General features: G+C 43.1%; 1 protein-coding gene across 1 annotated transcript in view; it reads left to right on the top strand.

The window, feature by feature from the left end:
* The window catches only part of COG5 (component of oligomeric golgi complex 5), a 302,348-nt gene that overhangs the window by 265,283 nt on the left and 24,420 nt on the right, over nucleotides 1-12,645 (top strand). The window contains exon 18 of the mRNA XM_005292354.4: nucleotides 1,124-1,361. Coding sequence (XP_005292411.2) covers nucleotides 1,124-1,361 — 238 coding nt within the window. The remainder of the gene's footprint in view (nucleotides 1-1,123; nucleotides 1,362-12,645) is intronic.

Genomic DNA, 12,645 nt, shown 5'->3' with positions numbered 1-12,645 from the left:
AACTGGGCGACAAGGAATAGATGACTTGAAAGTTGCCCTGTTCTGTTCATTCCCTTTGAACCATCTGGCACTGGCCAATGTCGGCACTGGGCTAGATGGGCCATTGGTCTGTCCCAGTATGACCATTCTTAGGAGGAGGTTGATTTTGAACAGACTCTCCTGGTTTGGAAAGCCTTTCACGAAGAGAGACATAGCTATCTTTGAGACCTGCTATGAGAGCCTGGTCCTGGTGGGTACGTGCACTCTGACACCATTTATCTTAGAGTGAGAGGCTCCATAGTCACAAGTAATGGTGAGCCATAATGGGTGCTGTTTGCTTCCCCTGCACATCTTGCTACAGTTCATCCATTCTCCTTTCTTAAAAAAAAAAAAAAAAAAAAATCTGTTGAAAACAGTATCTTTTCAAAGATGTTTTTCCCTTTTGCTTTTCCACTTGGCTTTTACAATATTTTTTACCTGCTGCAACCTTTCCTGCTGCTGGCATTAGCACACTCTCTGGTTTGATCTTTTGATTCAGACTGGACTAAATCCTGCAAGATGTTATGTGCTCTCAACTCCCATTGACGTCTGGGAGGGCTCTACAGCCTGGCTATAATTCAAAGAGAAAGAGAGCGATTACTGATTACCATGTCCTATATCTTGCAGGGCTCTGTTTCTTCACTGATTAGAAGAGAGTGCCTATAATCCTGGGTGTGGGACTTGAACAATCTAAGAGACTAATTCTCTGCAGAGATTGGGCTTGGGACAGACTGCACTAGTAACCTTGTGACATGTAGCTTGATATTATGTGATCTATTAGAATATTATACAAACAGCTGGGACACTTAAATTTGGGAGCCGGATTTAGAGCTTTAAACTCCAGGCTGATGGAGGGCCTGCAAGCTGGATAGGACGGGGTGATTTCCTCTATCTCTTGATGGTAGCAATGGTAGATCAAGAGATCTTTTAGACTGCAGTCCCAGAGGATTTACACACTCCTTTGTTCCAAGCAGAAATAGGATGCTGTAATTCATGCCACCAAGGAAAATTACTACATGGGATAAGAAGAAAATTAAAAAGAAATTTAATAATTTTTAGTTGTATTATAAAAATGGATTTAGCATCTTTTTTACATTTTTGGCAGATCATTACCCAGCTCAGGAAAACCAGATGTCCCTTGTTCTCTGTACATGAAAGAACTACAGGGCTTCATAGCAAGAGTCATGAGCGACTACTTCAGACACTTCGAGTGTTTCGACTTTGTCTTTGACAACACAGAAGCCATTGCTCAGAGAGCAATTGAACTTTTTATTCGCAATGCCAGTCTACTGAGACCCCTTGGTGAAGGTGGGAAAATGCGACTTGCTGCTGACTTTGCACAGGTAGACTTAACCAGGGCTGGCTTCCATTTTGTTTGTTTCCCTCTTTTAATGGAAACATGTAGATACTTGGTAAATAAGCACTTCCCCCCCCCCCCCCCCTTTGAAGCTGCCTGTTATCTATACAACTTAGTTGGGTCTGCAAGTTTTCATCCTGTGAGAAATTGAATCTTGAGAAATTTATCCTCTAAATAATCAATGAGGGCCCTTCTCATCATAAGGCAATTTCAGTAAAACCCTATACAGGTGCATTGAAATTCATCAGCATTTTGAAACTGTTTAATACTGAACAATATTCTTCAGTGCTAGATCCATCATTTGCTACCACTCCCCCCACGCCACCTCCCTGTAAGATGGTTTTCCTTTCTTAATTGCTTTATGTCCCACAGTGCCAGCACTGATTATGGTCATGGACTGACCTACTTTGTACTGTAGCATACAAATAAACATAAACAGAGTGTGAAAGGCCTGCATCTTACTGTGAATACTGAAAGAATGACAATGTTGTCTGTGTTTCTGCTGGTGACATAGTCAATTTCTCTGTTTCATATTTTTTGCCTTAATGTATATTTGACTGGTGAACTAAGCACAATCAAGTAGATAATTCCAGTTTCCAGTGAGCTACTTCCTATTTTCAGATGAAAGCATCTTAATAGTAATACAGTGAAAGTGAACCTGTTAGGGAACGTAACACAAATATTCAGCACTTTGTTATCCTAATTCTAGGTCAGTTTCAGGGTATTGGTCCTTATTTTCAAAGCTCTAAGGTGCAGCTTAAGATCCAAACATCTCAGAGACAGCCTCTGCCTCCAGCTGCATTCAACAGGTGCCTTGGCTGACATAGCTGACGGTCAAATCCAAGAAGGCTGGTGACAGAGCGTTTCATATAGAGCCCTTAATTGTGGAATTGGCTACTACTAGGGAACAGGTGGGACCAGGTCTTGTGGCCTTCAAGGCTCATCCCTTCATCAAGCTAAACTGTGTAAATGCCTCAGCCACATGCCGCTGAATAAACCACCTGGATTCACCAACTAGTTTGTACCATCACAATCCTTCAGCAAGAAAGTTAATGGGAGATTTTCCACTGACTTCAGTCGGAGCAGGAAAGGGGCCAGAATGACCTAAAATGTGGGGCGAGGAGGACAATTGATTCCTTCTCCTGCATAAATATTGATGTACTTCTTAAATTCAGTAAGTATTTATATCTGATGTTACAGTATAGAGTGCCTTATAAATATATATTATTATTATGAAAATACCCCCTTTCTTTATCTTTCTAAATGCATCTTTTTTTATCAGTCAGGTTACAGTAAGAGTTGCCTCTTATCTAAAAGGCAGTGGTATGTTGTTACCTCAGTGTGAGGGGGTTTACACGCTGTCTCCCACTGTGTTATCTGTATTTACTGAATGTGCAATGGGATGAGTTCTCCGATCTCTGTGCTTTTGTGCTGCAGGAGAAGATTTTAAACTAGACCTACAATTGCTTGGTTCTGAGTCCTTCCTCTTTCCCTGTCTAGTGTTCCCTTCCTCTCCTCTTTCCTCCCCCCTACCTCCTCTCCCTGTTTAAGTTGTTCTTGTAACCAGAAATAGCTGGATGCTGGTCGTAGGCTGGGCCTCCCCTGCTGCTGCTGCTTAGTTGCTGTTCAGCTTTTCTGGTGGCAGCGCTTCCAGCCCAGCTAGCGAGGAGGCCTGGCAGGGGCGATCTGATATACTGGGCCATAGAAAACTTAGTGTAAAAATAAAATGCTTGGTGCAATGGTACTCTAGTATGGATCTCTCCCTTCTGTTAGCATTGCAAGCGGGGGGGAAGATCAGCCCTACCACTTATCAGCAGTCAGTTCAAGTCCTCCAGTATATATATCACCAGTGAACTGAGAACCTCTATACAATCCCCACAATGCCATATAAAATTGTTGCATTATAAAATTGTGTATTATAGATGCTCTCTGGCACTTTGGCTAATTGTGTGACATGCTGTCAGATATGAGCACTATCAACATGAAATATTCTGTAACACTCAAGATGCACCTTAATGCCTAAAAATATTTGCAATGATGCAGGATTACTGTCCTATATTGTACCACTTATTGGAATTCCTATGATTTAAAAGTGTGACAACATTCGAGGGTTGAATTGCCTGCAATTCATGCTGACTTAGAACTTTTATAGAAGCCATCTGCACAAGATCCAAGAATGGGACTACTGATAAGTTAACTACTGTTCATTTCTGGAGCAACGTATTTGGTTAAGGTGGAGTTTTTGAAAAAATAAAAATCATTCACTACCCTGGATGCGCTGCGAACCTTTCCTTTCACTTTTAGAACTAGTTAAATTGGAAGTGGTTTTTCTGGGGTCAGTCGAGCCCTCTTAGATGACATTTTCTTGACATTTATATTTCCAATGTGGTATCAGCTGGGCACTGGAGAACCTTTTGACCTGCTCATTACGAAGAGTTTTGTTACTTTGTAACAAAACCAAGGCCACTCGGGTTACAGTGACCTCCATGGATCTTAGACACTCTTAGATTCAAAAATATGCTTTAGAATCATACATTGCCCTTTATATGGCATGCAACTCTAAATGATTGATAGAGCCAGTAAAGCAGAGAACGAAATTTAAACACTACATATTCTGGAATTTATTTGGAAGGAACAAGGATTCCTCAATATTTGGACATAGATATTGATAGTCTGCTGAGATAAAGTTTCTAAACTCATAAGGAATAATGTAAACATTAATGAGAATAAAAAATTGCACAGACACAAACTAGGCTAAAAATTGCAAGGGCCATCAGTCCTCATGCTACACAACATAAACTGATCACCTGATGGAGTCAGACAAAATTTTCCTTCCCTTTAGGATATAATATAACATAGTTAAGTGCTATGTACGTATACGTGGTGAAGCATTTACAAGAGACCACACTTGTTAGACAGCCATCCCAAACATAGTGGTTACAATTGTTTTCCACCATTATTGGCGCAACCAATTTTTCTTGGTCCCTTTATGATTCATTGTAGTTATAGTTCTATAAATCTTCTATTTATTGTGCAGTTTTTGTTTGTTTCATTGTATTTCTAATTCTTGTCCAATGCTCCAAGGGTTGCTACAGGCATCGTGAACTCTGCTGACATTCTCTATATTCTGTATCTTGTCCCATGGAACATTTTGATTTGGTTGAATCAGTATTTTCTGATGGAAAAAAAACGTTCTAATGGAAAAATTTCAACCAACGCTAGTTTTAAACCTTTTGACGCATCTAGTGATATTACTCCATTTTGCTAAGGTTTCTTTAGAATTTTGTGAAAGTCTTTGTGCATTTAGTAGTTCAAATGAAGCTGGAGTTTATTGATATTATGGAATTATACTCATCGTAGATAGGAGACAAGGAGCAGTATTTATTTTTAAGATCGCTATGCAGCCCATAAAAAGGATTTGACTAGATTCGTAATGTTTAAGAGATTGTTTTGAGTATTAAATCAGTGTGGAAGGAGACTCTGTTAATAAGATTAAAGACCAATTTTAAGTCATGACCGGTTATTCGGTAATTTAAACTAGAGTTTCAGGAATTGAGTGTAGGTGAAAGTCCAAGGGAACTATTAGTTTGTGGGGGTTGCGTCTTGTTTTGTAAAGTTCATTCTTGCATCCAGTAAATCCTAATTTGGCACTGTGGTGGGGTATATAGAAACCACATGCTGGGCCCAAAGGGCTTTAAAGGCAGTATTGGGTCCAGGTAGGATTGCTCCTACAGGCCTGATGAGCATGCTCTAGCTGGAGGAGTGGGTTAAAAGGAGCTCAGAAACCCAGGAAAGGAATGGTGGACAGGCTGCAGGAGAGAAGAATCCTTCTTCATGAAGTCAGACAGAAAGTGGACCCTGAGAGATACTGCATAGTGGGTATGGCCCCTAGGCAGTGTCTTCTCTGGCCACCTTCCACTTTGAGGTCTTGCAGGCCCTGCTCATTTGGACTTTGTGAAACTATTCACTGTTTGGACTATAGGGGCCAAGTCCCAAACTGAAGTAGCACATAAGTGGGGAGTAGCAGGGTGGCAGATTTAGGTTGTCTATGGGGAGGAACCTGCTGGGTTTACTTCCTACAGTGCATTGACCTGGGACCCAGTGGAGAGAGAGGGACCAGGTCCCCCTACCACGCCCTACTAAAGGACAAAGGCCTAGATGCAGTGGGGAAGCCCAAATGCTCCTGGACTGGGGCAGGAACCAGGCACCACTACCATCCTCTCTGACAGTGAAACAAGGGGTTGGAGGGCAGGTGCACTAATCACTAATCACTAGGCCACCCGGCCCTCCAAGCACCCTATCACAGGCATTAGAAATAATAGGAGGACAGTATGGCCCCTCTCTTTAGTGAAATAATCAAATAAAAAGATGGTGTCTGTTCCATAAAATAAATGATTATTGCAAAGTCAGTGCTAGTAAATACTAGTACAACCGAGATACTTTTTTTCTACTGGTTAGCCTGTGTGGGGTGGGAAATGGGTACACTGAAAGACACTTAACCTGTCTGTGCCCCACTTTAGCTGTAAAATGGTTATTTATTAGTATATTTAGTTATATCACATGCCTGGTGAAGCTTAATTAACATTTGTAAAGAGATTTAAGATCTTCAGATCAAAAGGGGCCAGATGAGTGCAAAGTATTTTTATTTATGCAAGAAATCCTTCCTTGCTCGTCTCTTATGATGGAAGCTAAGGAACCATTAACCTTTAATCAGGGTTGCAGTGCAGAAAGGCAAAAACTAGTTGGACTAAAGTATACTAAATGTTTGATGCTCTCTCTTTCTAGAAGAAGGAAATTATTTTTAGTGTGCAGTATCTTGGAGGTGTTTTCACAGCTGAAAAATTTACTTTAAATACTTATTGTTTTAGAATTGTTATGTGGTGGGAAAATTCAATTCTACATTCCTTCATGGTCAGCTTTTTTCATATAATTTAGAATTCTTCTTCAAGTGATGGTCCCTATCTGTATTCCAAAAGTGGGTGCGCATCCACACCATGCGCTGGAGCTGGAAGTTTTTCAGCAGCAGTGTCTGTTGACCTGCATGGTCACCTTACATCACCACATGCTCCTTGTGAGGTTATAAGAGGCTGTGCGGAGCAATGTGCCCTCAGTCTCCCTCTTACCACATGGTCGAAGTTAGAATCCTCTCTTCGCACTTGTAGCCTCTACAAGAATGACAGTCCATTGTAGGTAGATAGTTATTCCTGCTTCAATTTTCTTATTTCTGTAAATAAATTAATTAGTTAGTGTATATAGTAGCCCCGTATGGGGCCTCCCCGATCCCTTTGGGGGATTATGCCCCACATCCCAGGGTTCAAGAACTGCACCTTATGCCCTCGCTCATTGTCCATGAGCGACGAGCACACGTTTTGTCTCTACTGCCTGGGCAAGATGTACCTTGTCGCCCGCTGCGATATCTGCAAGTCCTACTCATCAAGGACCAGTGACGCTTGACTTCTGCAGCTCTGCAAGTTCCTCATGGCAGAGGCACGCCGGCCTCATGTGGAATCTGATCCCAAGCCATCAGTGCCGACAGTCACTGCCCCTCGCCAGCGGTGAGCGCTACACCCTCGGCTTCATGCCTGGATCCATCAATACTGCCAAGATGTGAGAAGGCACACAAGGAGAGCCACAAGCATAAGCGCCAACTCCATGGGTGCTCCGGAGCTGGAGCACCCACGGGGAAAAATTGGTGGGTGCTCTGCACCCACCGGCGGCAGCCAAGCTGCCCCCCTGCCCCAGCTCGCCTCCGCCTCTTCCCCTGAGCGCGCTGTCCCTGCTTCTCCTCCCAGTGTTTGCCGCCGTGAAACAGCTGTTTTGCGGTGTAACAAGCTGTGGGAGAAGGGCGGAGGAGCGGGAACGCGGCACGCTCAGGGGAAGAGGCGGGGCTGGGGTGGGGATTTGGGGAAGGAGTCCAATAGGTTCAGGGAGGGGGTGGAGTTGGGGCAGGGACTTTGGGGAAGAGGTTGGAATGGGGGTGGGGCAGAGGTGGAGTTGGGGCAGCGGGGCGCGAGCACCCACTGGCGCCAGGAGAAGTTGGTGCCTGTGGCCGCAAGGGATCTCATGAACACTGCAGCAGGTCCCCGTTGCAGACTGCTGCGATGCACTGCGTTTCCTCCCCAAGCCGGGCTTGGGCAGGTGAGATGTCACATGACAACCTCACAGGGCCACGCCCTCAGGGAGAGGGCAAGGTGAAGCAGAAGCGAGATCTCCCGGCATCGCCGGCTCCCACGATGACTGAGGGTCACCATAGCCCACCAGTGCATACTCCTCAGCCATGGCAGGATTCTCTGAGGTCCATTCCGTGTACCCCTCCTTGGTTTGGCCGACAACCAGATGTGCCCTGGACACTAGGCCAGACGGATCTGCTGGTCCCCACATCCCACCTTGAGGTACCTGCTGAGTGAGTCTGCCATGGAGTTCTGCACCCTTGGGAGGTATACCGCATAGGGCACGATGTTGTGGCAGAGACACCAGTTCCAGAGGCGGATGGCCTCCATGCAGAGTGACCGGGATCTGGTGCTACCCTGTCTGTTTATGTACGCCACGGCGGTAGTGTTGTACAAGAGGCATACTAAAGGCCATCCCTCCATACAAGGTTGAGGCCTCTATTCTATCTACTGGGCCACATGCCCACCTATCCATGAAGGTCCTCTTCCTGGTGGCCATCACCTCTGCCTGGCAGGTCAGTGAATTAGCAGCCATGATGGCTGACCCCCTGTATACAGTTTTCCTTAAAGACAAGGTCTCCCTGTGTCTTCACCCTAAGTTCCTCCCAAAGGTCATTTCCGAGTTTCATTTCAACCAGTTCACCCATCTCCTGGTCTTGCATCCTAAACCACCCGGCACTCTTGCGGACAGGACGCTGCACTCCCTGGATGTCCAGAGGGCACCCTTCTATTTGGACAGGATTTGTGCCTCTCCATGCCTCTTCATAGCCATTGCAAAACAGTTGAGAGAACAGTCCCTCTCCTTGCAGCCCATATGCAGTTGCAGCTCTAAGTGCATTACAGAATGCTATGCGTGCTCCAATGTGATGCTGCCCAGCAGAATCACGGAACACTCCACATGGGTGCACGCGACCACCTCTGCTTCCCTGGCAGACATCCCTGGCTCAAGATCTGCCATGTGGCAACATGGCGCTCTGTCCACACCTTCACAGTGCGCTACATCATCGACCACTGAGCAGCCACAGACATGACCATAGTATGTGCCATCCTGCAGCATCCGTTGCATCCTCGCACCCATCTCAGAGCTGATCACTGCTCTGTACTCACCTGCATTTGAAATACATATAGAGGCCATCACTTGAGGAAGAAGAGACAGTTACTTACCTGTAACTGGAGGTTCTTCGAGAGGTGTGATCCCTATTTGTATTCCAATACCCGCACACCTTCCATTCTGCTGTGGACTCTCTATGCAGTGGTAAGTGGGAAACTGAGGGCATGTCGCATGGAGCATGTGGTGATGTAAGGCGACCATGCGAGTCAACAGACAGTGCTGCTGAAAAACTTCTGGCTCTGGTGCATGGTGGGCATGCGCACCACGTCTGGAATACAAATAGGGACCACACATCTCAAAGAACCTCCATTATAGGTAGGTAACCTCTTCCTCTGCTCTGCCACTAATATTTGTTTCAACATTCTCTGCTGCTCAAGTGCTAGAGAAAAGCATTTTTAGGTAATGTTTGAAAACTTGGAATTCTTTAAGGCAGGAGGAAAAGTAGTTGCTGAAATATTTTCATGTTAATATTTTCCAGCTGAAAAAAGAAACTTTTAGTAATGAGAGGTTTCGCAAACTCCACAGTAGTCACTGAATAACAACTTCACCATGGAAGATTGTTTAAAAACATTCATCAGTAGATGCATGCTATATGTGGGCGTTGTATTAACTTCACCTTTAGGTTGCTGAACATAATCCACTCAGACAAGACAATCATGTGACACCGTTTTTTACAATATAGCTAGCCAGTGAATAGTGCAACAAATAATAGACCAACTATAGCCATGGGCTGCAACAGGGTCACAGGGCGAGGGTAATATAAAACAGACTTTTTAAGGGTTAGATGTTCACAGCATGCAGGAGTCTCTGAGATCAGACATAAATTTATATAGAAGTTGACCAGGAATCTGTAAGTTTATTGAATTACATAAAACAAAATAAAACTTTAAAAGCACTGGATTTTGGCCAACATTAAAAGGGTTGGGAGGCAATGGTAGGTCTTGTACCATCACTGGCATCCCACATCCCTCTCAACACGCATATTTGAGGGTCCTGACTGTTCAAGGCCTAAACAGACTTGCAAGCTATACCAGCTTCTGCTCCAGGAAATTCCCAGAGCTTGTGCTGGCAGATCCATGAGGGTGGACCCCATGGACTTGGGATGTTTGTTTTGTGCTTAATGCATGGGAAAGCCTATCTTCTCTACCTCTCAGCTCTCACAAGGTTGCAAAACCAGCTTACACTCATTGATTTTAACCCCAACTGTGAAGCTAATTTAATCTGGGCATCTGACCTCCCAAAATTGTGACCTGGGGAAAAAAATAAAAGAAGGAACCAAAAATGTGCCCCATCCTTATGTTTTTAAAGTCCATAGCACATTGCTGTGTAAGAGATCAGACCCTCCCAAAATACATGAAGCCCTGCAAATGCATTATACAGCATAACTGTGCATCTCAGCACATTGGAAACAGTAACTTTAAATCATAATATATCTGTTATAGCTAAACAAGGTGTATCTATAAGCAGCTATAGGAAGGAAGGTTGATACAACTGCTGTTGGTAGGACAAACAGAAAGATGTTTCCTCCTACCAGCCAATCCCAGCACCTGAAAAAAGTATTGGGATTGACCAAGGGCAGCTCTTCTGACAAAAGCCCTTCCTCAGTGGCTGAAATGAGTGTTGCTGCCATCCAGACTATTCACAGGCCCTGCTCCAGCACCTGTTATCGTGGCCAACAGCAATCTTTATTTAAAATATAAAAACTGGACATAGTGTGAATACAAGAATGAGGACACACACCCCTCATTGCAGAAATATGCTCACACACCCCTCATTGAAGAATCTAATGCAGTCTAACAAATAAAAAAATCAAATTAAAAAGCACAGTCTTTTACTCCTCTGAATTTAACTGAATACATCAAGGTACAGTACAGACCCTGTAGCGCTGGAGATCTAGAGAATCTGAGTTTGTTGTTTATGTGTATTTTTACCAAATTAGTTTCACTCTATTCCCACTTTGCATGACTCAATTCTAGAGTCTACTGTAGACTTCCAAGCTTACAAAGAAATATTTCTTTGGCAACTAGTGCTTCACGATGCAGCCATCTGCTGCCTTTTAAGTTTGTCTAGTTCTGGCAATAGTAATAATTAGAATGAATTATTATGAATAGTAGAATGAATAAAGGTTGACACTTAAGGGACAGAGTATTCTAAAGTAAAGTATGTTCTTTCAAATACTTAAGACCAAAAAATATGAATTTAGGGACATTCCTAAAGCTTATATAATATAGAGAATTGAAATTTGTTTTAATGAATGTAAGTGTTTGGCTTTGCTGTAGGAAACAAAAGTACAACTAAAATCTTTCCACATTATAATCCACTTTGGGGGGGAAATGTGTTAGGAAAAGGCGGAATATGAGGTCACCTTTGTTTGGTTCCCTTCCTTGTCATAAGGAGCAGTTTGCTCCATATATCTTGATTTTCAAAGGTCCAAACAGCAGTTAGGTGCCTAGGGTGGAATTGTCTAAAGCACCTAAGGGTGCTCTCATTGAAAGGCAGATGCTTCCTCCTACCACCAGCCAGTCCCAGGAACTGGAAAGATGTGCTGGGGAAATCTCACCCTTAACCCTGTTAACTTTCAGTGAGAGTTAGATGTCTAACTGTCATTTGGACCTTTGAAAATCCCCCTGTTATTACTACTTTATTCTATCAAAACTGCCATGCTTTCTTTTATCATTTTCACTATGGAGAAATGAACCTGTCTGAAAGTATGAGCACAGTTTACCATGCCTACTTTGTTCTCTCATGCTCACAGTAACCAAGAATCCCGCGTGTACAATTAAATGTTCTTTATGAAATCTGTTTGTCAGCATATGATCTGATGGTTCTGTTTCAGATATCAGTACATGATTGGAAATAACAAGAATATTAAAGGCCTTGTTATAAATGTCTTGCCACCAGTGAAGCTAGTTCAGTAATGTTCTTTAAATAGTGTCTGGTTGTTTGCACTATCCTGCTCTGGCTACTCAGTTTTAGCTTTGCCCCTTTGAACCTTAATTTAGTTGTATGTTACATGGAAATAGAAAGAATCAGCCAATGAAAGTCAAATACAAGTGTGTGATATCTGAATAGTCTTTTAAGTTAGTGATTTAAAAATTTACTTAGACAGAATTAAGTTGCCATCCCACTATTGTTGAGTTCCACCTTCTCGAATGGCAAAAATGAAAATTCATCATGTTTGGATAAAAGCGCTCTGGCTGCAACTTATTGGTATTGTGGGGATTCCATATTTGTATTTCAGTGACTCCATATAATGTTTTCTCAGTTTACTAATACACCTCTACCTCGATATAACGCGACCCAATATAACACAAATTCAGATATAACGCGGTAAAGCAGTGCTCGGGGGGGCGGGGCTGTGCACTCTGGCAGATCAAAGCAAGTTCGATATAACGCGGTTTCACCTATAACACGGTAAGATTTTTTGGCTCCCAAGCACAGCGTTATATTGAGGTAGAGGTGTAGAAACATTGTGTTTTCAACTTCTGTTTTATTAAACTTTAAAATCTAAAAGTTAATTTGTTCTTTTTGGCTTATACATCCTCACCATTAATCAAGATTCTGCAGCTGAAACTCAGTTCTCTGGACTCTGTGAACAATGTACACACCAGAACAGAGACTATCTCACTCTCCAAAGGCAGTAAGAGTTTCACAGTGCTAAGTGTTTAAAAAAAATTACCTTATTTTTGTTACTGAAGGCAGCAGAGATCACTCAGAGCAGATTGTTAAGAAGTTATCACTTTTACAGAGACATTCTTTTGACTATGACCACACTTTAATGTGTGTTAGTGACAATAGGTCCCAGCAGTCGTCTTCTAATTCATGTAGGCTTGTGCCCAAGTCTTTTGTGGGGATGTGTGTTTTCAATCATAAATCCCTTAACAAGCCCTTTCACCAGAAGGAGAATCAGTCACTTTTGTCAGGGAGCCCTAGACCTGTTTCCAGTAATAAGGCCCCATCAATAGGATCACCAATGTCTGTCTACTATC

Source organism: Chrysemys picta, chromosome 1 (assembly GCF_011386835.1).
Source record: "Chrysemys picta bellii isolate R12L10 chromosome 1, ASM1138683v2, whole genome shotgun sequence".
In the NCBI taxonomy this organism is placed as follows: Eukaryota; Metazoa; Chordata; order Testudines; family Emydidae; genus Chrysemys; species Chrysemys picta.
This window is presented reverse-complemented; position numbering and strand designations above follow the sequence as displayed.